Source organism: Pelobates fuscus, chromosome 6, assembly GCF_036172605.1.
Source record: "Pelobates fuscus isolate aPelFus1 chromosome 6, aPelFus1.pri, whole genome shotgun sequence".
NCBI lineage: Eukaryota > Metazoa > Chordata > Amphibia > Anura > Pelobatidae > Pelobates > Pelobates fuscus.
In genome coordinates, this window is record NC_086322.1 from 270380187 (window position 1) to 270407891 (window position 27705).

Consider the following 27705-nt stretch of genomic DNA (forward strand, 5'->3'; position numbering starts at 1 on the left):
TTTTGGGGGGTGGGGTAGGGGGTGACAGAGCACTTTAAATAAAATGAAAAGGATGGTAAGATTTACTTGCCTACTGTTGGTATATATGGCTATAATTAAGAGTGCGGTCATGGGCGGAACTACCTCGGTCGCAGGGGTCGCAGCTGCAACTGGGCTAAATAACGCGGCCCTGGCCCGCTCTTTAGAACTGCAGGGCCCACGCGTTCAGGGGTCTATTTATTTCCAGGGGGCCCCGGCCAGCGCTGTGGTGCTTTAACAGTGCGACCGGGCCCCCTTTGATGAGGTCAGAGGCTGGGAGGAAGTGACTGCCCCAGTCACTCCTCCCAGCAATCAGAGTGAGCTGCGCGGAAGGAAAGAGAGTAGGGAGTCAGAGTGGCTGAGCCACTTTGTCTAAGGCAAAGAAAATTATTTTTTACTGTAAGAACAATAAGGATGTGGAATTCTCTGCCTGAAGAGGTGGTTTTATCAGAGTACATACAGATATTCAAACAGCAACTAGATGCATACTTGCAAAAACAGAATATTCAAGGATATCATTTTTCAATGTAGGGTTATAGCTTCTTGATCCAAGGATTAATCTGACATTCTGGGGTCAAGAAGGAATTTTTTCCCCTAGTTTGTTGAAAAATTAGAAGTGCTTCAAACTGTTTTTTTTTTTTGCCTTCTTTTGGATCAACAGCAAAAAACAAATGTGAGGAAGGCTGAACTTGATGGACATGAGTCTCTTTTCAGCTATGTAACTATGTGTGTATGTGTGTGTATATGTCTGTCTGTGTGTCTGTCTGTATGTATGTATGTGTGTCTGTCTGTATGTATGTGCGTGTGTGTGTCTGTCTGTGTGTGTGTCTGTATGTATGTGTGTGTATGTCTGTCTCTAAGTATGTGTGTCTGTATGTGTGTGTTTCTGTATGTATGTGTGTGTATGTCTGTCTATGTGTATGTAAAATATAGAGTTAAATTTAAAATTCTGGTTCGTGCTTTCAAATCGCTACATAATGCTGCTCCCACTTATCTATCCTCCCTTATACACAAGTATGTCCCGTCTAGGCCCTTACGATCTGCTGAAGACTTACGTCTATCTTCTGTCCGTACTCCCACCTCTGATGCTCGCCTTCAAGACTTCTCGAGGGCTGCACCGTTCCTGTGGAACTCGCTTTCCTCCTCCGTTAGATGCTCACCCAGTCTCCACTCCTTCAAAAATCGTATCAATTAAACTGTTAATAGCTCCTGACTGATTCCTATTCTGCAACTGTCACTAGTCAAATACTATCCTTACCTTTTTGTGTCATTTTACCCCACTCCCTCTAGCAAGTAAGCTCATTGAGCAAGGCCCTCAACCCCTCTGTTCCTGTGTGTCCAACTTGTCTGGTTACAACTACATGTCTGTTCGTCCACCCATTGTAAAGCGCTGCAGAATTTGATGGCGCTATATAAATAACATAATAATAATAATAAAAATGTGTGTGTGTGTGTTTGTCTGAGTATATGTATGTATCTATGTGTCTGTGTGTGTCTGTGTGTGTGTGTGTGTGTAGGTGTCTGTATGTATGTATGTATGTGTGTGTGTCTGTGTATGCCTGTATGTGTTTGTCTGTGTGCATGTGTGTGTCTCTGTATATGTGTGTGTGTCTATGCGTGTGTCTGCATGTATATCTGTTTGCATGTATGGAAGGGGCAGGGGGGACATATGGGGGAGGGCAGACACACCATATGCATAAAAAGTTACTGTTTTTTCTATTGAAGTGTATTGGCAATGTTTCGGTTCCTAACACAAGCTTTTCTCAAGGTGACACTTGATGTAAGTGAGTTTACATACCACCCAACAGTTTAAAATGAAGAAAATAGGGACACTGTAGTTATAGGGGTGTGGCCAGGGGCAAAGCGTTTCTGAGAGATTCATGATATCTCACCAATAATAATTTATGCCACTAAAATTATATATATAGAAAACATCATTGCATGTTATTTACATAGACTAATTTCGAAACACATTTAATGTACTCTATACTGTGAGCATTATTGCAGTGGAGCTCTGCAATAAAAAAAAATGTAGCTCATAGAACAGAGGGACAGAGAAATTTGGGCCCCAAAATATGGACTGTCTTTTCTAAATAGGGACATTTGGGAGGTATAAGTTTATTTCTACACTGAACAAAATTATAAACGCAACACTTTTGTTTTTGCCCCCATTTTTCATGAGCTGAACTCGAAGATCTAAGACTTTTTCTATGTACACAAAAGGCCTATATCTCTCAAATAGTGTTCACAAATCTGTCTAAATCTGTGTTAGTGAGCACTTCTCCTTTGCTGTAGCCCATGGATCAGCGCAGCTAAGAGGAATAGGCCTTGACAGAGCCAGGAGGTAGGCATAGCAACCACAGGAAGTTAGTGACAGCTAGCATGCTGGGTAGGGCGGAGCCATAAGGGGAATATTTACACAAGCCATTATATGAAGTGGCCATTTTAACTGAACCTAAGCTTACCTGTCAGTTGTCCCTCCCACCCTCCCTGTATTTGGTTAGGTTAGTTGATTTCCCGTTTTTTCACAGCGGCGGGGAATGGCCTGGTTAAATCGGAGGGTAGATGGAGGAGAAAGTGGGCATCCTGAGGTTTAGTGTGGATTGGGCAGTGTTGCACGTGGTTGGTAGGTTCGAGCCCGTCGGTGGCTCCGAACCTGGGGGTGTGGTGGTGTCTTGGTACACCCTACACTGGAACTGATGGGTAGCGGTGTCTTGGTACACCCCTACAATGGATATGGTGGGTAGCGGTGTCTTGGTACACCCCTACAATCGATATGGTGGGTAGCGGTGTCTCGGTACACCCCTACAATTTAACCTGGTGGAAATGTGGTCATATTGGACGGCCAGTTTCTGTATTAACATGTTTTTTAGATTGTTATCTATTGTTATTATTGTGGGGTCATTGCTAGGGGTATGTTATGTATATGGGGGGATGTTAACTTTAATAAGATTTGTTGGCAATGACCCCATTTGTTATTCCTTAATTATTTTATTAATAATTTAATAAAGCTGTGGACTAATTACTAATTACTATAACCTGTGTTCGTGTTTTAATGGGGGTTTGGGTAAGGTTAGCGCATATGCCGGCAAATCCGACTGTGCGCCTGTCATGAGATAATCCATCCACCTCACAGGTGTGGCATATCAAGATGCTGATTAGACAGCATGATTATTGCAACGGTGTGCCTTAGGCTGGCCACAATAAAAGGTCACTCTAAAATGTGCAGTTTTATCACACAGCACAATACCACAGATGTCGCAAGTTTTGAGGGAGCGTGCAATTGGCATGCTGACTGCAGGAATGTCCACCAGAGCTGTTGCCCGTGAATTGAATGTTCATTTCTCTATCATAAGCCGTCTCCAAAGGTGTTTCAGAGAATTTGGCAGTACATCCAACCGGCTTCACAACCGCAGACCATGTGTAACCACACCAGCCCAGGACCTCCTCATCCAGCATCTTCACCTCCAAGATTGTCTGAGACCAGCCACCTGGACAGCTGCTGAAACAATCGGTTTGCATAACCAAAACATTTCTGCACAAACTGTCAGAAACCGTCTCAGGGAAGCTGATCTGCATGCTCGTCGTTCTTATCGGAGTCTCGACCTGACTGCAGTTCGTCGTCGTAACTAACTTGAGTGGGCAAATGCTCGATGGTGTCTGGCACTTTGGAGAGGTGTTCCCAAAGGATGAATCCCGGTTTTCACTGCACAGCGAAGATGGCAGATAGCGTGTATTGTGTCGTGTGGGTGAGCGGTTTGCTGATGTCAACGTTGTGGATAGAGTGGCCCATGGTGGCATTGGCTTTATGGTATGGGCAGGTGTATGTTATGGACAACGTACACAGGTGCATTTTATTGATGGCATTTTGAAAGCACAGAGATACAGTGATAAGCTCCTGAAGTCCATTGTTTTGCCATTCATCCACGACCATCACCTCATGTTAGACATGTATAGACAAAAACTAGACAACAATGTGCAATGTCAATCAGCAGTTTCTAAAGCTAGTAAGGTATTGTCATGTATAAAAATTGGCATTCATTTTCAGGATGAAAATATAATTTTGCCTCTTCATAAGTTGATGGTAAGATCACACCTTGAATATGCTCTGTACCCAGGGCCGGATTTTCCTATAGGCTAGCTAGGCTTCAGCCTAGGGCCTCAAGATCAAGTTTAAAAGAATCTAAATGGATTTTTGAATTACGCACTTTAATCCCAAAATGACTTAACATCGACTTTGAGATTAATAAGATTTTATAATAATATATTAGTGTTGTGACAGAGTCTATGGGAGGGTAATAGAAGGAAGGTATCTAGGACCCAGAATCCTCCATAGTCTATACTCATTCACCTGCCCAATTAGCAACTGCTGAGGCTTTAATTAGCAGGTCTCAGAGCAGAAAGGGTCAGATACAATCTGACCTGCAGAGAGAGAGCAGGTCTGTGCAGAGCAGCATCTAAACAAAGTGCTAAAAGTAGTTTATTACCCTGGTTAGTAAGGGACATTTCTTTATGTTTAGTTAGTGCTCAAATTTGAGCTAGGATTTATTTTGTAGATTTTCCTTTCTGTTGTGCTGCAGTTTTTGAACAAACTGATTGCTGTATGGATTTTGTGCACGCTATAAATAAACCACACCATTTTTGCACCAGAGACTGTTGTTCTATGCCTGTTACCGTAGAGGACTGTGTTGCTTTGCCCATAAAGGTTTACATAAAGGTTTGCCCATAAAGGTTTACAAAGGTTTACACTATTTATTATTATTTTACATTATTCTTATTGGGCATTTTACTTGTATCTGAGACATTTTTTTACTGGGCTTATATATATAAATGTGTGTTTTTTATATAGGTACTTTTTAATAAATATACACTTATATATTTTTAGGATAATTTTTTTATGAATTCATTTTAAACATTAGTTATATTGAATTTGCTTTCTATATATGTATTAACTGTATGATAAGATTTAAGTATATTTTACATCTCCCCTTTTTTCGTATTTGTTCCTATATATATCCCTTTGATCAATATATGGGACTACTATACCATTTAAAAAATGGCCCCTCTGGGCATTGTGAGGGACCAATGAGAACTCCAAATCAATTTGGAAGAAAGGAACAGACATATTGCTGTTACCGGACCTAACCGGAAGTGACGTGACGCACCGGAGCTTGGAACGAAAACGTCACAGGAAATGACGTGACGGCCGGGCAAAGAGGACCCCCAGCTTCCCTACTTCACCGGGACACCTACGAGCTAATCATCGGATAGAAAGAGAACTCTTTCGCTTTTATCTGCCTGCCTGTTTTTACTGATTTTTTTATCTTTGTCTACTGTGATAGGTTGAGGATACTAATATACCACTAGATATGTCTGGACCGGATGTGTGGACATATTGGAGGTGGCATTACACATCCGGTTCAGACCATATAAGGAAATGAGTGTAATTGTTTGCTACATGTGTAGAGGATAATATAATTAAGTACCCATGCTAACTCATATAAATAGGATACTAGTGTCATTGTTATGTTGAACAGCACCTGAGGAAGACCATTTGTAAATGTTTGAAACGCATTGTGCATATTTTATTTTATTTTATATGTAATAAATCTTCAACTTCCCATTTTCTACTCCTGACTCCAAATTCTTACTGAATGGCCACTACAACTACTGGACCTATTTGAGAGGAGGAAGGCTAGCTGAATGTCCTTGAAAGTGACATAAAGACGCTAAGTTCTGAGCCAACTTCTAAACGGCTCAAAAAAGTGTGAGTGGTTTCAGCTCATAATTTTTCCTATTATTGAAAATGTTGTACAGATTACACTATGTTTTGTTATATATTTCTTGTATAGGTAATCTGTACCGTGTATATTTGAACATATCCTTTATACAAAAAGGGAGGAATATTTACTAAACAGTTACCAGTCACTATATCCAAATACAGGTAACCATCTTTCGTCTTTTTTGGTGTGCGCTTTTACCTTTTCGAATTTCTTTTGCAAAATCAAGAGGGGCCTACATTCAAATTGTTAGCAAAATTAAAATTACACTACTCTAAAAACAGTGAACACTAAAACACTGAACCGAAAATAAGGAGAAATTCTACGCATATGATATGTCCAGTGGCGTACTCAGGGGGGGGCGGTCCGCCCCGGGTGCCACGTACTAGGGAGGTGCCGGGGGCAGACTGCAATGCCCCTCCTGCCGCGATCGCCGAGACCGGTGGTCTGCAGCTCCGCAATGTGCAGAGCTGCAGACCATGGATCTCGCGTGCACTGCCCAATCAGAGCGTTGCCGCGGGTTACCACGGCAACGCTCTGATTGGGCCTCGCGAGATCCATGGTCTGCAGCTCTGTGGAGCTGCAGAACGGAAACGAGGGCCACCGGACCACCAGGGACCCCACCGGACCACGAGGCAGCCCCCACTGCACCACCAGGGATTTAAGGTAATTTTTTTAGTCACACCCCTCTCCTCATCACCCCCCTCCCTCTCACAATCACCCCCACCCCCTCTCCTCATCTCGACTTTTTATTTATTTATTATCCGTGCCACATTTTTTATAAAGGTTAGTACCAATCACAACATGTGTAGAATATTGCATATTCTATGTTTCTATTGATTATATATATATGGATGTGTGGATTGACATAAGTAACAGATGGTATCAATAAGTCACAAGGCTTTCTTTGTCCGAGAGCTCTGGAATGTGGATTTGAGGGTCTTGTCCTTATATGGCAAGAGTTATGCGCTGACGTCAGTATGGGCACTTCTATTTAGTAACTGAACAAAGAGACACGAGGTCTCTTGGCTCTGGTCTTTGTCTCTTGGCTCTGGTCTCTCTCTCTGGCTCTCTCTCGATGTAAGGATGTAAAGAAGTCCAGCAATTACCATCTGCTGTTGAATGTCCATTATCCTGTAACATCATTTGTTGTTTTATTATGTATCCGTAACTAAGAATAAACCTGAAGAAACTGTAAGTCAGATTGTGTAATAGTACTTTTATTAATATAGACATATATTAATATGGCGAGCATTTGGCCCAAGACTATGTAGCGGAGGGCAGTATTCGAATCCACGATCTCCGCTGGTTTCACAGGTAAATCCACAGTCAGCGCTGAAAAGTAAGGCAAGTCCCCAAATCCTCCCAATAACCGGACGAGACACAGTTTGGGAGTCAACTAACAGGCTTTATTCACAAGCTGGCATATTTAAGCAGTTCCCCATGCAAGGGGTTTCTGTATAGATAATTCAGGGGATTTCTCCCATCATGCATTGTGTTTCTCCCAACAGGCATTGCTGCACGAGAGGGATACTCCCACTAAAATGGACGATTAAGTGGATTATCCCCTCGTGCAGCAGAACCGACAATTTACTTTAAAATATATATTTTACACAATATTCGGTACATTGAGACGACCGAACGTTCGGTAGATAGCTGGGGTCTGAGCGCACCTTTTGTGAGAATACCGCTCAGATCCCAGCTGAAATGACCGAACGCCGCAACAAATACAGTTCTGTATAGAAGTTCCCCTCAATCTGTCGATTGTATTTAGGGGAACGATTCTACCGAAAACCGGGCTCCGAACGGCCTGGAAGTGCAGCGGTGTTCGCATCATCGAGCAGCCGTTTTTAGTTCCAGGCACTCGACGATCAAACACCGCTGCAGAATAGACGAATCCAAGATGGCCGACCGCCGCATGGTCGGTAGTCGAACGACGGCCACCAAGGATAGTCTATAATTACCGATTGCAACATTGTTGCAATCGGTTAACAAGTGCCACACGACCCTAAGTGTGTGATCTACCAGGGGGGCCCGTATTTGTTCGGCGAACGGCCTAGATAGCCGCTGTTCGCCGAACGAAGTACTTGTACGCTGGTAGCTTACGGCTGCCAGCATGCGAATTACTATAGCCTAATATACACACAGCAAGTTATACACAGCACACAGTACAGCCTACAGACAACCTTCCCATATTATAGTCCAGAAGTGGCTAGGTTTGCCACAGACTATATATACAAAAGACGTATATATATCAATCAACTGAAGACACGAAGAAATTAAGAAGATTTAACTGCGACGATTCCAACCAGTTTTTACATTGGCTAGCCAGCCCGTCTTCTATTCAAGTTTTGTTCCCACTTCAAGGGGGGGAGAGAAGAATCAAGTTACAAAGCTGTTTTGGAACTGGGAAAACAAACTTTAAGAGAAAAAAAGAATCTAGACTGTCACAAAAGAACTGTGTTTGTAAGAAAAAGAAAGTTTTCAAATCACAAAGACTGTACAAGACTATTTTCTACAACTGAGACAAAAAGCACAAGATACAACGTGAATTCTAGAAGCAAGCACGTGGCAGAGATTGGCAAGTTTCCAGATCCGAGCCCAGAAATGCGCAGCTGTGTGGATGAAGCAACGAAATAAACAGAAATAACTGATCTGGTGAGTAACATGGAATTCATAAATGATATTGCAGTGAAAAGTAAATTGCAGTTTGCATTTAAAAGCAGCTATTCAGATGCTGTATTGTGGCAATCTTTATACACACAATGTGAAATTGCCAATAGTGAAATTGACAAGAAATTGTTTGTTAATAAGAAAAAACAAAAGATCAGAAATGTTATGAAACTAGTCTGTACTTACAATGCATTGATTTGTAAACGAGATGCAGGTCAAGACAATTTAGAATCAGCAGAAAAAGAAGTAGATTTGAATATGTTAACAGAAGACAAATCAGATTTAAATGAACAGTCTAACAATGTAACAGAGAGTACATGCTGTAACTGTGAGAGATTGTCAGAAACAGTCTGTGAACTAGAGGATAGAGTTGAACTAAGAAATGATCTTATTTGCCAGCTTAGAAATGAAGTAAAGCTAGTGTGTGTTAATACAAGAAAAATACAGACACAGAATCTAATCCCAGAACCGATAGATACTGAAAACGTATCCTCACAGAGTGATTTGCAGAAATGTAAATTTCAAGACAGTGCTGCAAAACTTAATTTGAAAATCCATGAACAAATAATGAAAATTGTGAAATGTATTCCAGTTTTTGACACGTCAGTGGATGCATTTACTAATGCTGAGATTTTTGAGTCAAATTTGGACAAATGAAAAAAATGATAATACTCAGATGGCTGGAGTAATCCAGACTAGCTGAGTATAGTCCTGGAGAGAAAATCAATAGATAAATAAATAAATAGATAAATTAATAGATCAATCAATAAATCAATAACTATATAATCCACATTATTATCATTTTTTTCTCTTGACCTAAAGGGGTTAAGCCCCAGGACACCCCTGGAGTGTCCACTAAGGTGTTCTTCCACTAGTGAGGTGGTGCCAATTTTTTGGACCCATCACCACAAGCGGAATTTTTCTAGTTAAATTTGGACAAATACAGCCTTAATGACGAACAAAGGAATAGACTATTTAAAATATGGCTGCCGACTCAAATAGCATGTAGACTGACCACGCCTATAAAATGTCAGGACAATGATGAAATAATATATGGAAATAAGCAAGACAGATTAACACATTTAATAAAATTAACAACAGGGAATGATTTTGCAGACATTGAAATGTTGGCAAAAATAAAACCACACAATGATGAGGATATTTTTAGTTTTCTTGTAAAATTTGAAAATGCATATAGACTTGTTGCTAATTTTTCTGAAGCTCAGTTAATTAATGAATTTGTGAAAAAAATGCAATATCTAGATCCAACTGCAATTGTAATTGCTAGAGAAAAAAGCACTTTGACAGAAGTTGCTTTATTCTTAGATAACTTAAGAAGCGAAATCAGAAATGAAGGGGTTAAAATGACTTGTGGAATTAGGCAGAGTACGAAACTCAGACCTGACACCCCTTGTCCCCCTCCTCCTTTTTCTAGGACAGAGTGTAAAAGAGTGAAACAGACAGCTGAGCCATTCCCAATTTGCTCAACTAAAAACTGCAGAGTTAACAACCAAAGGCAGAATATAACTCCTAAAGTTATTTGTTTTTGGTGCAATAAACAACATTATTTAAGATCTTGCAGATATTTTATCCGAGATATAAAATCAAAAGCAAATGAGAAATTAAATTTGTTGATTGAAAATTTTGACAGAGAAAATACATGTGGAGATAAATCAATAAAAGCCTTTCCTTGTAAACTTGTAATCAGACAAATAAGAGCAATTTTAGCTAAATCGAAATTAGAAGACAGACAAGCAATGCAGTGTAACACAGAAAGTTATAAGAATCAGATAACTTCAAGAGGTATGATCAGTTTAGGGAATGAGCATGGATATGTGTGCCAACAGATGTACACAGGCTGATTCCAGAATTAAGAACAGCACACAAGAATAGAGATCTATGTTAGTTTGTTGTTTTAATGAATTGTTAGTCTGAACGGTTTTTTCATTGTTTTTATGTGTGTTATAAGAAAGTATTAGATTAATTAAAATAAAAATTTACATCAAGTTTAGAAAATATGTCAGAATGAAATACACTAATGTAGCAGTTAGTTATATTTGGTGCATGCGATTATACAGTACTCCAATCATTTTACATAAGGAAAAAACAAAGGATATATTCTTTGTTACTTCTGAGGTTGATTTAAAATCTTTGATTTAATTCATGAGAATGAGATTTTAATATCATGACTGATAATGGATTACTATATTTTGCAAACCCTGGACATACATATGTTTTGATTATATAGAAGACAAAAGTTTTGATAGAATAAAACCTAAATTTGCAGATATATTTGATGTAGGAAACAATATATGTTTTTTGTAGTTTGTTTCATGTGACAAAATGGTGCCAGTGTTAAGACAAGATGGCTGCTATTGCTAAAGTATAGTGGAAAACAATATTTTGTTGTAACATCTAATATGTGGTTGGGTTCTACCTCCAGATTATTAAACAGTTTAAAAGGGGGGTATGCTTTATAAAAAGTTTGGATAAATTAAAATGTTCAGAAAGATTTTTATATAAAGGAAATTTAAAGATTATACAACACATGGCATAAATGTAATGACCACAAGATGGTAGATCTCATGAAAAGAAATTAGTATGTTTTGTGTAGTCAATGTAATTCAATGTTAAACTGTATAATAATGAGATAAACATTGTAAGCCATTGTATTGATGCTGCACATGTTTTTGTTTTAATGTAGGTAAAGCGTGACAGATCCTTGTGGCAATAAATCAGGAAAGCATTCCTTCAGACAACTGGATATTGACTGTTGGAAAGAGACTTTTCATCTGATCTGCAAACTGTGATGGAAGATTCTACAGAGTTAATTTGATACAGAAGATTAACAGACTTACAAAGAAATAAAAGATTGACACTAACATACATATATATTCCTCAATATTAACGGAAAATAAAACAGACAATGAATAGTTATTGAACAGTTATGAGTGTATTAACACCAAAAGAGTATTTATAAATTTGTAACACATAAAGTAAAATTATGAAAGGATAGTATTATGAAGAGAACTATTACATTATTACCTATACATAGAATGAGAAGTATCAAAGGTAGATAAGATATGAAGTTGATTAAATAAGGATCATGGTTACTTAAAGGACCACTCTAGGCACCCAGACCACTTCAGCTTAATGAAGTGGTCTGGGTGCCAGGTCCAGCTAGGGTTAACTAATTTTTTTATAAACATAGCAGTTTCAGAGAAACTGCTATGTTTATCAATTAGTTAAGCCTTCCCCTATTTCCTCTAGTGGCTGTCTCACTGACAGCCGCTAGAGGCGCTTGCGTGATTCTCACTGTGAAAATCACAGTGAGAGCACGCAAGCGTCCATAGGAAAGCATTATGAATGCTTTCCTATGTGACCGGCTGAATGCGCGCGCAGCTCTTGCCGCGCGTGCGCATTCAGCCGACGGGGAGGAATGGAGAGGAGGAGGAGAGCTCCCTGCCCAGCGCTGGAAAAAGGTAAGTTTTAACCCTTTTCCCCTTTCCAGAGCCGGGCGGGAGGGGGTCCCTGAGGGTGGGGGCACCCTCAGGGCACTCTAGTGCCAGGAAAACGAGTATGCTTTCCTGGCACTAGAGTGGTCCTTTAATTCTACAAAGATTGAGTTCAATAGTATTTCATAGATTAACTATAATGAGTAATTTGTTTATATCAAGGTGAAGTATAACAAACTATGGTAACTAAAGGAAGAAAACTAAGGAAGGATAAATTATATTGATTAATATTAAGTAATGGTATACATTAAGAATGCCTTGGATATAAGAGTTCAGAGATCCAAGAGGAATTGAATTGAAGTTTAGTTAAGAGTATAGTACACAATTCTATTTGACCTAAGACTATAAAGGTATGGGTTAGGGAGAATAGGTTTCTGGATATGACGGTATCCAATAAATTGAATGAATAAGTTATTTGATGATTATCCTGAGTTTTTTAGACACAGACTAGGAATTAGAGTTTCTGGGCAGTATGACCCCAAGTTTATTTTATTTTATTTTTGTTTAGTCAGTTGAAGTGTACTAAGGAATACGGATTGGTCAGAACAAATGTTTGGGTAACATTAGGACAATCCTACTTTTATTTTAAGATGTATTACATTAATAAGTCATCACAATGCTAATGAAGAGAGTGATGCTAATGAATTGGAATTATTCTTTCCAAGTTCTTTTAAAGTAAACTATGTTTCTATTGAATGAAAAGTTTGTTACTACAAGGTGGAATTTAGTAAAAATTATAATTATGTAAACAAAAACAAATCTATGATAGAAAGATTTCTGAGTGGAGAATTTCTAGAACAATAAGTATTGTCAACAACATAAATATTATTTGAAGAATTATGAAACTTCATGGTTGATAACACATCCTTTGAATGAGTCTTATAAGTAGTGTTGATATATTTCAGGTAGTAAGAGTCTACGGAATATACAAATTAAATACTATGATTGTAAAGTATTGATACAATCATCACTAGGTGGTATTAATGGCATAGGAATGTTATTCATTAATACAAATGACCTAAAGAGTTTAAGGTTGCTAGAAACCATATGATTCATGAAAATATAACTGGACAGGATATTATAGTAATACATGTATTAGTACTTAAGTAATACCAGGTATTGAGAATGAAAATACTATACTATATATGTCTGTATTAGGAATATGATAGTGATACACAGTTATAGTTTAGAAAGTTATTATCTTGATTTTATTATCTATCAAAGACATAACTGTACCTGAGCAGGTAGATCTTTCTCATTGCTTTACATTGTTTATTGGATCAACACTTGTAAATATTTTATTTTATTCATTTATTATTGTTATATATATGTATATATTATGTTCAAGTAGTTATGATGTAACATGGATATGGATATCAATACATAGCTGTAACAGAGGGAGTTTGAAGTAAAGTAAGCATTATGAGGGATAGAAACTCGACCTTCTAAGAACTCTCATATAATAAAAAGTTGTGACTACATCTTGTTCTATGCTCAATGACTGTGAAACGAGTGATGTATGAATGAACAGGTTAGTGACATTGTGTTATGGTTTTAAGACAAACCATAAACAGAGGGAATGTAGAATATTGCATATTCTATGTTTCTATTGATTATATATATGGATGTGTGGATTGACATAAGTAACAGATGGTATCAATAAGTCACAAGGCTTTCTTTGTCCGAGAGCTCTGGAATGTGGATTTGAGGGTCTTGTCCTTATATGGCAAGAGTTATGCGCTGACGTCAGTATGGGCACTTCTATTTAGTAACTGAACAAAGAGACACGAGGTCTCTTGGCTCTGGTCTTTGTCTCTTGGCTCTGGTCTCTCTCTCTGGCTCTCTCTCGATGTAAAGATGTAAGGATGTAAAGAAGTCCAGCAATTACCATCTGCTGTTGAATGTCCATTATCCTGTAACATCATTTGTTGTTTTATTATGTATCCGTAACTAAGAATAAACCTGAAGAAACCGTAAGTCAGATTGCGTAATAGTACTTTTATTAATATAGACATATATTAATATGGCGAGCATTTGGCCCAAGACTATATATACAAAAGACGTATATATATCAATCAACTGAAGACATGAAGAAATTAAGAAGATTTAACTGTGAGGATTCCAACCAGTTTTTACAACATGTTTCATTTAACATATTGATATATATCACAGTAATTTTATTGTCTCTCATGTAATTTACAAACTTAAAAATGGGAGGGGAAAGGGCCTCATAAGTGGAATAGCCTAGGGCCTCTTTTCATCTAAATCCGGCCCTGTGTTTACCTATTCTAAAGAAGACTATTATGAGACTATAAAAAGTGTAAAAGTGGGCTACAAAATGATTAGAAAGAACCAAATCTTTTTGGTTATGAAGATAGATTTACAAATGTAAATGTGTAGTTTTTCCTAGTTTGTTGTAAAAATGTTTTCCTAGTTTGTTGTAAAAATGTTTTCCTAGTTTGTTGTAAAATTGGAAAGTGCTTCAAACTGGGTTTTTTGCCGTGGTTTGGATCTTGACTTGATGGACACAAGTCCTAACTTCCCACTACAGTCCCTGCCACCACTACAGGTCTTAAAACCCCTCTACTTCCCCTAACCATCCACCACAGGTCCTAGCCATAACTTCAGCCTTTAATTCAATTTAGCCCCTAACCCTACTACACCTTTAATTTTATCCTAAACACTTCAGTGTCTAACTCCCAATACTGCCTTTAACCCCCATCACTGCCCCTATCCACTACTATTACTAATCCCTACTACAGCCCATCATTCCCTATCCCTTAGACGTCTTAATGACCTATTATTGCTTCTAACCATCTAACTCATACTACTGCCCAAAGCCCCTCACTTTAACCCATTACAATCTACTACAGCTCCTAACCTCTCACATCCCCATAACTGTTTCTAACCCCACACTTAAGCCTCCAATCCCCTAATACCGCCTCTGCCCTGCATTACTATTACCACCACTAACCCCTACTATTAAAAAAACAACAGATATAAACACCACAAAATAATGTGAAATTACTAAGCTTTGATTAGTGTGCAGCCTCCCGGGATCATTATCCACAACAAACGATCTTTACAAATATAAAACACAACCAAATCGGGATACGGCTGAAAATTCTATAAAGGGAACATATAGGAAAAAAACACAATAGTGTAATACAGTACACTGTGTGCAGAATTATTAGGCAAATGAGTATTTTGACCACATCATCCTCTTTATGCATGTTGTCTTACTCCAAGCTGTATAGGCTCGAAAGCCTACTACCAATTAAGCATATTAGGTGATGTGCATCTCTGTAATGAGAAGGGGTGTGGTCTAATGACATCAACACCCTATATCAGGTGTGCATAATTATTAAGCAACTTCCTTTCCTTTGGCAAAATGGGTCAAAAGAAGGACTTGACAGTCTCAGAAAAGTCAAAAATAGTGAGATATCTTGCAGAGGGATGCAGCACTCTTAAAATTGCAAAGCTTCTGAAGCGTGATCATCGAACAATCAAGCGTTTCATTCAAAATAGTCAACAGGGTCGCAAGAAGCGTGTGGAGAAACCAAGGCGCAAAATAACTGCCCATGAACTGAGAAAAGTCGAGCGTGCAGCTGCCAAGATGCCACTTGCCACCAGTTTGGCCATATTTCAGAGCTGCAACATCACTGGAGTGCCCGAAAGCACAAGGTGTGCAATACTCAGAGACATGGCCAAGGTAAGAAAGGCTGAAAGACGACCACCACTGAACAAGACACACAAGCTGAACGTCAAGACTGGGACAAGAAATATCTCAAGACTGATTTTTCTAAGGTTTTATGGACTGATGAAATGAGAGTGAGTCTTGATGGGCCAGATGGATGGATTGGTAAAGGGCAGAGAGCTCCAGTCCGACTCAGACGCCAGCAAGGTGGAGGTGGAGTACTGGTTTGGGCTGGTATCATCAAAGATGAGCTTGTGGGGCCTTTTCGGGTTGAGGATGGAGTCAAGCTCAACTCCCAGTTTCTGGAAGACACCATCTTCAAGCAGTGGTACAGGAAGAAGTCTTCATCCTTCAAGAAAAACATGATTTTCATGCAGGACAATGCTCCATCACACGCGTCCAAGTACTCCACAGCGTGGCTGGCAAGAAAGGGTATAAAAGAAGAAAATCTAATTACATGGCTTCCTTGTTCACCTGATCTGAACCCCATTGAGATCCTGTGGTCCATCATCAAATGTGAGATTTACAAGGAGGGAAAACAGTACACCTCTCTGAACAGTGTCTGGGAGGCTGTGGTTGCTGCTGCTCGCAATGTTGATGGTGAACAGATCAAAACACTGACAGAATCCATGGATGGCAGGCTTTTGAGTGTCCTTGCAAAGAAAGGTGGCTATATTGGTCACTGATTTGTTTTTGTTATGTTTTTGAATGTCAGAAATGTATATTTGTGAATGTTGAGATGTTATATTGGTTTCACTGGTAAAAATAAATAATTGAAATGGGTATATATTTGTTTTTTGTTAAGTTGCCTAATAATTATGCACAGTAATAGTCACCTGCACACACAGATATCCCCCTAAAATAGCTATAACTAAAAACAAACTAAAAACTACTTCCAAAAATATTCAGCTTTGATATTAATGAGTTTTTTGAGTTCATTGAGAACATGGTTGTTGTTCAATAATAAAATTAATCCTCAAAAATACAACTTGCCTAATAATTCTGCACTCCCTGTAAATACAATGTATCTTGCGCTGCTAATAAATGCACTCACGAGATGATGTAGATAAAAGCGCTCATAAGGTGCCTCCCCTGATGGTATGGGGGGCTGGTAATCTCCCTTGCGATGCGAGATGGCTGAAAGGTACACGGGACTCCAAGTAGGATGAAACTCCAAATCTTTTATTGTATAAAAGGTGAAATCAACACCATTAAAATCAATATTAGAAATGCGGCATTAGGTCCTACGCGTTTCGTTCAAAACATGAACTTCATCAGGGACCGCAAAAAAATAACCACATATAATCTTACAGACAGTAAAATCATACATCCTGTTTTATTAACCCCTACTATTAGCCTAACCACCTACTGAAGCTCCTTATTCCCACAGTACCTCTGACCCTACACTTCAGCTCCTACACTTCAGACGCTAAAATTAATCTCCTAACTCCCCACCCACTACAGTCACTATATTCCAATTCAGCCCCTAATTCCCCAATGCTGCCTTAATACCCCAATAGTCAGTATCCCGCACTACTGTCTTTATCACCCACTACAGCCCCTCACCCACAATGCTGCCTTTTTTACCCCAATACAGCCCATATCTCAAACTACACCTCCTGTCCCCAATTCAGCCCATATCCTGCACTACTGTCTCTATCCCTCAATGCAGTCCCTCACTCCCAAGTGCTGCCTTTATACAGGGGCGTATTAGCCGCGAGGCAAACAAGGCATTTGCCTTGGGCGGCATTTTCCAGGGGGCGGCAAAAAAAGCCGCCCCCAAACGCCCAGGGCAAATGCATTGTTAGCCTTGTGGCTAACTGACAAGCCCTCTGGGCGGGCGATCTGCTGGGCGGCGGCTGGCGAGGGAGCACTTCCTCTGAGCTGTCTGCTCAGCTCCCTCGCGCGCCGCACAGTGAGGCTGGGAGCCGGAATATGACGTCATATTCCGGCTCTGCCTCCCAGCCTCACTGTGCGGTGCGCGAGGGAGCTGAGCAGACAGCTCAGAGGAAGTGCTCCCTCGCAAGCCGCCGCCCAGCGCCGCCCAGCAGCCACTGGACCACCAGGGAGAGAGGGAACCCCCCCCCCCCAAGCATTCCCAAAGGTAAGGGGGGGGGGGGGAATTAAATAATAAAAAAAAGCTCAGTATCTTTTCTCCACTGTTTTCCCACTTCTATATAACATTTTTATAAAAACATCAAAATGAGAGGAAAGCGAAAGGAGAGGAAGAGAGCAATAAACATATGTTAAAGGTATAGTCCTTAGTTACTAAATTGAATTAATTTCTGCCCATGGGATATATTTTATCACCTATACCCTATTTGTTACCTTTTTATCTTACAACCTAATATCAAAGTAGACACTTTCTTCCATTAGTAATTAAATACCCTTAAAATCACATATTACCTTATTACTTGTGGCTTCCTTTTATTTGGTTATGTGCTTCTATACCCTGTAAGTTTACCTCTGTGAAATAAAAAATAAAAATCTGAAAATGTGCATACTCCTTAATTCTAGATTAAGTCGCTTGCCGCTCGTGTCATTTTCCTTTATCCCTGTACTCTTTACTATTTAATGATCTTACAACCTTATATTCAAAATATCAACTTCCTTTTATTTAATCTTTGATTATTGTGGCTAAGTGCCCCCAAAATCATATAATACTCTTTATCGTGTAATTCCTTTACTTTCTAAAATATTGCTATATTTATTTACCTCTGTGATCATTCTTTACAGAATTTACTATTATCCCTCTAGTGGAAAATATAATATAGTAGAGAAAATAAATTAATGAATAGTAAAAAAATAAATAAAAAATTAAAGGTAATAAAAACAATACCACATTTTCTTATATAATCACTTCACTCCCTCCTCTCCTCTCTTTCCTCCGCCCTATCTATAATTCTTTTTTTGTAAATATGATTTTTATTTTTCTTCAATGCAAGAGAAAACATTGAGACTCGCAGGTACTTTCTTTAGCAGAGATATAATTAAAGCACAAGAAAAACATAACAAGTTAGGCTTGGCAATCGAACATACGTTTGGGCGCGCAGGTCCCTTTAGTAATTTGTAGTTTGCATTGAGAGCATATTACCTAGTGAAATGTGCTGGTTTACGTGCCGCCCAAGCAGGGGTGTATTAGCCACGCGGCAAACAAGGCATTTGCCTTGGGCGGCATTTTCCAGGGGGCGGCAAGAGGAAGTGCTCCCTCGCCAGCCGCTGGCCAGCGCCGCCCAGCAGCCACTGGACCACCAGGGAGAGAGGGAACCCCCCCCCCCCCCCAGCATTCTCAAAGGTAAGGAGGCTGGAGGGGGGGTTAAATAAAAAAAAAAAAAGTGAGTGTGTGTGTGTGTGTTTGTGTGTGTGTATGTCTGTTAGTGTGTGTGTATGTCTGTTAGTGTCTGTGTATGTCTGTTAGTGTGAGTGTGTGTATCTGCTAGTGAGTGTGTCTGTTAGTGTGTGTGTGTCTGTTAGTGTGAGTGTGTGTGTGTATCTGCTAGTGAGTGTGTGTGTGTTTCTGTTAGCTAGTGTATGCGTATCTGTCAGTGAATGTGTGTGTGTATTTAGAAGGCGGGGCGGGGGAAGGGTTGGGTGGGGGTGGCGCGGGCGGGAGGGGGGCGCCTGAGTTTTGTCCTGCCTAGGGCAGCACAAAACCAGGATACACCACTGCCTTTATACCCCAATACATCCTGTATCCCGCACTACTGTCTCTATTCCCCGCTACAGCCCTTTACCCCGAATGCTGAATGTATACCCCTATACAACACCTCACCCCAAATACAGCCCCTGTCCCCAATTCAGCTCCTATCCACCACTATAGCTGCAAACCTACCACTAATGTCGTATCCCCCACTACAGCCCTTTACCCCGAATGCTGAATGTATACCCCTATACATCACCTTCAACCCCTCACTACAGCCCCTAATCTTCCACTTCTGACTTTGACCCTTCACTGCAGTGCCTAACCCCTCACTAGCTATCTGAATCTTGTACTAAATGGAAATTCCACTACTTCCCACATGTATTTCCCACAAATTACACATTGCTACACACATCACTCACAGCAGCCCAAACTTATCACTCACTCACTCGCTCACAGCTATACACACATTGCACACAGCGAGCATTATACATCACACACAGTAAGCCACAACACACACCTCACACACAGTTACAACACTTTCGGTCACACCCAAATCACGCATCCAGTAAACATTTTTAATAATTATTCCCATTACATAATATTACAAAATAACATAGGGGAAGAATTTCCCGGTGCACACCCTAATGAAATGGGCTGAATCGGAGGATAAATAGATTTGCACATTCAGACAGAGCACATACAGACATCAAGATGTACACGGGTCAGATCGTCATGTTTGGGCTAGCACTGCTACTCACCTCTGTAATCGTCATCAAGGCAGATCATCATGGTAAGTGACATTATTCTGATTCAAATCTAATAGCTAATGTGTATTATAGCTACATAACATGTCTACAAATATTCATTAAATTCTAGTTATTTGTTACAAGCTTTAAGGGTTGTTTTGTTTATTTCCATTCATTGCCAACTGGACCAAAGGACTCTTTCCCCCTGCGTGCCAACTTCAGATTCTCTTAGTTTCTATGCTTAAATTAATCAGGCCCAACAGCAATTTCCTATCCATCAGATTTCTCATTTTGGACCCCTTTGTTCATGAATGTCATAGACCCTCCTCAATAATCTGACCTTTCTTGAACACATAAAAACTTGACATGCGCACAGTCGTTATTCGGCTTGTGGCATTTTTCCCTTAACCCCTTAAGGACACGACATGTGTGACATGTCATGATTCCCTTTTATTCCAGAAGTTTGGTCCTTAAGGGGTTAATAACCAACCCAAAAAACACAGACACCGAATTTCTGTTGGAAATATAAAAGTCTACAGCTTTATTTTATTGTAATCAACAAACAAGATAACAAATTGGGGTCATTGCCACATAATAATAATTTACTACCACCCCCTTCCGTACAGTATTACCCCTTGCAATGACACCATACCATAAACAATATATAACAATATAAATAACACATAATATATAACACACGGCCTACCAAAGAGGCCCCATAACCATAACTTTCTTAACTGTAGGGGTGTACCGAGACACCCCTACACCACCAGGTTCGGAGCCACCGATGAGCTCGAACCAACAGACCACTTAACACTCTGGCCTAATCCAGCCTAACCTTAGCCTAGCCACTTGATACTCCTCTTCCATCCCAATTTCCCTAGCCCTATCCCGCCGCTGTGACCAAACGGGAAACTGCTAAAAAAACAGGGAGGGTGGGAGGGACAATTAACAGGTAAGTGCAGATTCTGATTAAAATGGCCACTTGCTAAAATGGCCGCTTAATATACTCCTTCATTCTCCACCCCTCTTTACACCCCATTACTAATTACCCACCCCTAAATCTTTAACTCCACCTGCCTACTCCTTGGCTCTGTCAAGGCCCACTCCCCTGACTGCGCTGTTCCATGGGCTTCAATACAGTGCCATCTTTCACTAAAAATTTTTTTTTTCCTCTAAAACCGTATAAATAATTAAAGGGCCCTGTTCCTATTGAATTTATAAAACAGAAAAGTGCTGGTGCGCATACATATGTATAGAACTCCTCAAGTGTTGAGAAGTATTTACAAACAGATGATACAGTGCAAGCAAGTGTGATCCCTTATAGGGTGTCTACAAGCCCAGGTGTATATGTGTGTATACTTATAGCCTGTTAGACTGTACAATTGATATCTGTAGTTAAGGAGACAAAAGTAGGGGGGAGGGAACAGAAAAAGCACTCCTAGTGCAATACAATTATTAAAATTTAAACTAAAATAAACTGTCTCTTTAAGAATGCAACTCACAAATGTAGAGTGGTATGAGCCCCACTCTAAGCTATCTCGCCCAGGGAGGATCGGCCCCTTGGGTACGTGGGATCTGATAAATGCTCCTGTGACTCCAGTGTCCGACAAAAAACATTTATTAAAAATAAAAAAACTGCACTTTTCTGTTTTGTGATTGTTTCTGTACCTTATTACCGGGGTATATTGTGGGTGCTGCAAACCTATTTATATTTTATCTTAATTTTTTGCGCCAACTTATCTACTGCACATTTTTTCCTATTGAATTTATGACATTCATGGTATTTATTGTGCCACCCAAGCTTGTGACCGACCAATGTAATGGGCAGTCATCCAAAGCTTCTCAAACGACAGTCTTTATTGCCTAACATTGTGCTATTTATTGGTTATATGGCCCTAAATAAGCCGATTATTATATATTTTAAAGAAATATTATTCTGACTGCTATTATTGATCTTAATCAGTTAATAAAGCACTTTAAAACCCCAATGCAGTGACAAATTTCACATTCGATCAATGTCCCATTTTAATATGAAGTTACTGTTAGTGTAATGTTTCACGGTAAACCAAGATTAGAAGCACCCTTTCTTTTTCGAATTTACAATACTTACTGTACTTACTAATGTATTTCATTGTTGTATCAGAGAAGCCTGGAGTTTGCCCTCCTGAGAGACATATTACTCCCACTGCGGCTATTCCTTATGATCTATGCGCCAATGACACAGAATGTGAAGGTGACCAAAAGTGCTGCTCAGATAATGGCTATAAATTCTGCAAACCTCCAGCGAAAGGTGAGTAAACAGCATGTGAGAACGCTGAATAATCCATTAAAAAAAAAATAAAAAAAAATATATATATATATATAGAGAGAGAGCTCTAATAGCAGAAGTTATTAATCACTATCTTTCCTAATAGCAGCTTATATCCCCCACCATCCCACCCATAGCCAATCAGTGGCGTACACATGACCTATGGGGCCCCGGTGCGAAAATTGATCCGTGCCCCCCCCTCCCGCACGCTTACTCTGCGCAGGCCGGGGCCTCAACACATGGTGGCGGGCACCTGGTCGCAGGGGTTGCAGGGCTGCGACCGCGGTATGTACACCAGTGCATGCAGATGCACACACACTTAAAGGACCACTACAGACACCCAGATCACATCAGCTCAATGAAGTGGTCTGGGTGTCAGGTCCCTCTAGTTTTAACCTTGCAGCTGAAAGCATAGCAGTTTCAGAGAAACTGCTATGTTTCACTGAGGGTTAATCCAGCCTCTAGTGGCTGTCTCACTGACAGCTGCTAGAGGAGCTTTCGCGATTCTAAGACACTGAACATCCATAGGAAAGCATTGAGTAATGCTTTCCTATGGGCGGTTTGAATGCGTGCACAGCTCTTGCCATGCATGCGCATTCGGAGCTGAGAGGCGGAGGGATCCCCAGCGCCAAGGGAGTCCGGCGCTGGAGAAAGGTAAGTGCTGAAGACACACACACACTCTCACGAACAGACGCATACACACTAGCTAACAGACACACACATTTACTGACAGAGACACACTCAGCGACAGACATACATACACACTCACAAAACATACACTCTCACTGACAAACACACACTCACTAACAGACATCAAACAGACTCACTAACACAAATACACTCAGTAACAGACACACACAGTAACACAAAAATTGTGATTACTGTGTCAAGTGCACTTATGGATATAATAGAATAATGAAAAGCAGCTACACACTCTAGTGGGTGCTCTCTTACCCCCACTAAATAGAAAGATGAACCAGAGTGAGTCTAGTATAGTCTGGATAAAAATCCAGACTGTACTAGTCAAATGAGTGGAGCGCTATATGTTAACACTTACCCTAAATTAGGGATTTAACCCTAATTTAGGGTAAGTGTTAACATATAGCGCTCCACTCATTTGACTAGTACAGTCTGGATTTTTATCCAGACTATACTAGACTCACTCTGGTTCAACACACAGTAACACACTCACTGACACTCACTAGCAGACACACACTCAACAGACACACTCACTGACACTCACACTAACACACACACTAACACTCACAGTAACACTAACACACACAGTAACACACACACTAACACTCACAGTAAAAGTAACACACACAGTAACACTAACACACACACTAACACTCACAGTATCACTAACACATACAATAACACACACAGTAACACTAACACACACACTAACACTCACAGTAACACTAACACACACAGTAACACTAACACAAACACACACACTAACACACACAGTAACACTAACACACACACATTAACACTCACAGTAACACTAACACACACACACACACACACTAACACATTTTTTTTTAAATTTAATCCCCCCAGCCTCCTTACCTTTTGGAGTGCTGAGGGGATTCCCTGGGGTCCAGTGGTGCTGCTGGGCTCCTGGGGGGCCGGTCACCCGGCGGGAAGTCAGGCTGGCGGGCGCGCGAGGGAGCACTCTCCCTTGAGTGCTTCCTCTTCAGCTCCCTCGCGCGCCGCGTACTGATACCGGCGCCGGAAGATGACGTCAATAGCCAATAGTAGCCCATATTTCCCACGATCCCACCCGTAGCCATTAGTAACTAATATTCTCCCACCATTCCTCCCCATAGCCAATAGTAGCCCATATTCCCCAGCATCCCACCCCCAGCCAATAGTTGCCCATATTCCCCCACCATTCCTCCCCATAGCCTGTAGTAGCCAATATCCCCCCACCATCCCACCCATAGCCAATAGTAGCTCATATTTCCCACCATCCCACCCATAGCCAATAGTAACTCATATTCTCCTACCATTCCTCCCCATAGCCAACAGTAGCCCATGTTACCCCCCCCCCTATAGCCAATAGAAGCCCAAATTCCCCACCATCCCACCTCCAGCCAATGGTAGCCCATATCGCCCCACCATCCCACCCATAGCCAATAGTAACCCATATTCCCCACCATCGCACCCATAGTCAATAGTAGCCATATTCCCCACCATCCCACCCATAGCCAATAGTAGCCCATATTCCCCACCATTCCATCCATAGCCAATAGTAGTCCATATTCCCCCACCATTATTCCGCATAGCCAATAGTAGCCCATATTTCCCACCATCCCACCCATAGCCAATAGTAACTCATATTCTCCCACCATTCCTCCCCATAGCCAATAGTAGCCCGTATTCCCCACCATCCCACCCCCAGCCAATGGTAGCCCATATTGCCCCATCATTCCTCCCCCATAGCCTGTAGTTGCCCATATCCCCCCACCATCCCAACCATAGCCAATAGTAACCCATATTCCCCACCATCGCACCCATAGTCAATAGTAGCCATATTCCCCACCATCCCACCCATAGTCAATAGTAGCCCATATTCTCCCACCATTCCTCCCCAAGGCCTATAGTAGCCCATATCCCCCCACCATCCCACCCATAGCCAATAGTAACCCATATTCCCCATGATCCCACCGATAGTCAATAGTAGCTCATATTCTCCCACCATCCCACCCGTTGCTAGTAGTAGTAGCCAATATTCCTCTCATCCATTACCATACACAGTAGTGGCCCGTTCTCCTTGTCACTCCCCATAGTCTCAATTCCATTATTTTGACCTACAATTTGCAATTTTTTGCATAATGTATTAATTTATTCTCCAAACTTCTCTGTTTTATCCTTGAATCAAGCAGTTATTACCAGTTTATCCTTGAATCAAGCAGTTACCCTACATTGAAAGATTATATCCTTGAATATTCTGTCTTTGCAAGTATGCATCTAGTAGCTGTTTGAACATCTGTATGGACTCTGATAAAACCACTTCTTCAGGCAGAGAATTCCACATCCTGATTGTTCTTACAGTAAAAAAACCTTTCCTTTGCCTTAGACGAAATCTTCTTTCTTCCAGTCTAAACGCATGGCCTCGTGTCCTATGTAAAGTCCGGTTTGTGAATAGATTTCCACACAATGGTTTGTATTGGCCCCGAATATATTTGTATAATGTTATCATATCCCCTCTCAGGCGACGTTTTTCTAAACTAAATAGGTTTAAATTTGTTAACCTTTCTTCATAGCTGATATGTTCCATTCCTTTTATTAATTTTGTAGCCCGCCTCTGCACTTTTTCTAGTGCCATGATATCCTTCTTTAGAACAGGTGCCCAAAATTGCACAGCATATTCAATATGTGGTCTTACCAGTGATTTATAGAGTGGCAAAATGATATTCTCGTCCCGAGAATGAATGCCCTTTTTCATGCATGACAATACCTTACTGGCCTTGGCCACTGCTGATTGACATTGCACATTGTTGCATAGTTTGTTATCTATAACAATTCCCAAGTCCTTTTCGTGTGTTGTTATCCCTAATTCACTTCCATTAAGGGTATACGTTGCTTGTGTATTCTTTACGCCGAAGTGCATAACTTTGCATTTTTCAACATTAAATTTCATCTGCCATTTGAGTGCCCAGTCCTCCAGTCTATCTAAATCCTTCTGCAGCAAAGTAATATCTTGCTCACATTGTATTATTTTACAAAGTTTTGTGTCATCTGCAAACACTGAAACATGACTTTCAATGCTGTCTAACCAAGATGGCGTAAATATGTGAACTTGTTTTATTTCTAACAATTTATGGGATTATAGACTCTTAACTATTTTGTCACATTTTATATCAATTTTTTTGTGCTAATGTACGGTATTTCATTGACAACTAGCCATCTTGTTTGCGATATGTATTGACAGAGAGATCTGGAGAGTGTCCACCAGCTCCAAAACCTGAATTCGAATATCGTGAGGACTTTTGCTCTTCAGATAGTGAGTGTGCTCCTGGATCCAAGTGCTGCTTTCGTTCAAATGGAAAGACTTGTCTACCCTGTGATAAAGGTACATTTCTCCCTCCTAATCACAAAAACACAATGTACTCCTCTGTAATTTTCTGTTCCTGATACCTCCATTGTACTTTTTTTGTTCTACTCTTCTTCTCTTCTTTTCATATTCCTCTTCTCCTTTTCTGTCTCCCGTGTACTGAGCTTGTTTCATTTCAGTTCAGTTCTCTTTCCCCTTGTTCCTTTCCCCTTCTATCCATTTCTGTAAATTCATCCTTACCCCTCTTTCTCATTCCCGCCATTGTGTCATTTTATCTCTCCTTCCTTATTTACATCTATCTAAATTAACTTTGGTCTATACATTATTTTACGTGCTGCCCCATTCCTTCACAGTTTTAATTTCCTCTTGGTAAAGAAAGTCCATGCTGAGTGCCCACTATGCAGAAATTAAAGGACCATTATAGGCACCCAGACCACTTCAGCTCAATGAAGTGGTCTGGGGGCCAGGTCCATCTAGGGTTAACCCTGCAGCTGTAAACATAGCAATTTCAGAGAAACTGCTATGTTTACACTAGGGTTAATCCAGCCTCTAGTGCCTGTCTCATTGACAGCCGCTAGAGGCGCTTCGGCGCTTCTCACTGTGAAAATCACAGTGAGAAGACACTGACGTTCATAGGAAAGCATTGAGAAATGCTTTCGTATTGACTGATTGAATGCGCACGCGGCTCTTGCCGCGCATGCGCATTGAGCACTGACGTCGGAAGAGGGAGGAGAGTTCCCCAGCGGCGAGGGAGCCAGGCGCTGGCGAAAGGTAAGGGTTTAACCACTTCAACCCCCTTCAGGCCTGCGGGAATGGGACCCTGATGGTGGGGGGGACCTAAAAACGAGTTTGTTTTCCTGACACTATAGTGGTCCTTTAAATACTGGAATCTAAATATTTCCAGTTGATGTTCTTCAACAACCCCAGTCCCCAGTTTATTGCGGCCTTGAATTTGCTGATGAACCTCGCAACTAGGCAAGACTGTTACAGAAATATTATAGAAGCTGGTGATGTCCGTTCAGAAAACAAAGTTTTAGTATTGATACATAGGAAGAGGTCATACGTAATACATAAATACATGAAACATAAATATATGATATGTTGTACTAGTTTACTCTTGGGTTATCGTTTTCTCATTAACCGTGTCATAACTATGTCATCTCCTTATCTTTCTTAGCAGTGAAGGCAGGTAAATGTGAAAAGATACCAATGTATTGCAATCAACCCCACCGTTCTTTTTGCGATACCGATTGTTC

General features: G+C 40.5%; 1 protein-coding gene across 1 annotated transcript; it reads left to right on the top strand.

Annotated features, from left to right (window-relative positions):
• Window positions 1-19993: 19993 nt before the first annotated feature.
• On the top strand, window positions 19994-27673 carry LOC134565814 (WAP four-disulfide core domain protein 3-like; the record flags this gene model as incomplete). Its single annotated transcript, XM_063425472.1, has 4 exons — window positions 19994-20116; window positions 22219-22365; window positions 26327-26467; window positions 27630-27673. Coding segments are annotated over exons 1-4 (411 nt in total), but the record flags the coding sequence as incomplete, so codon positions are not given.
• Between the last annotated feature and the right edge of the window lie 32 nt (window positions 27674-27705).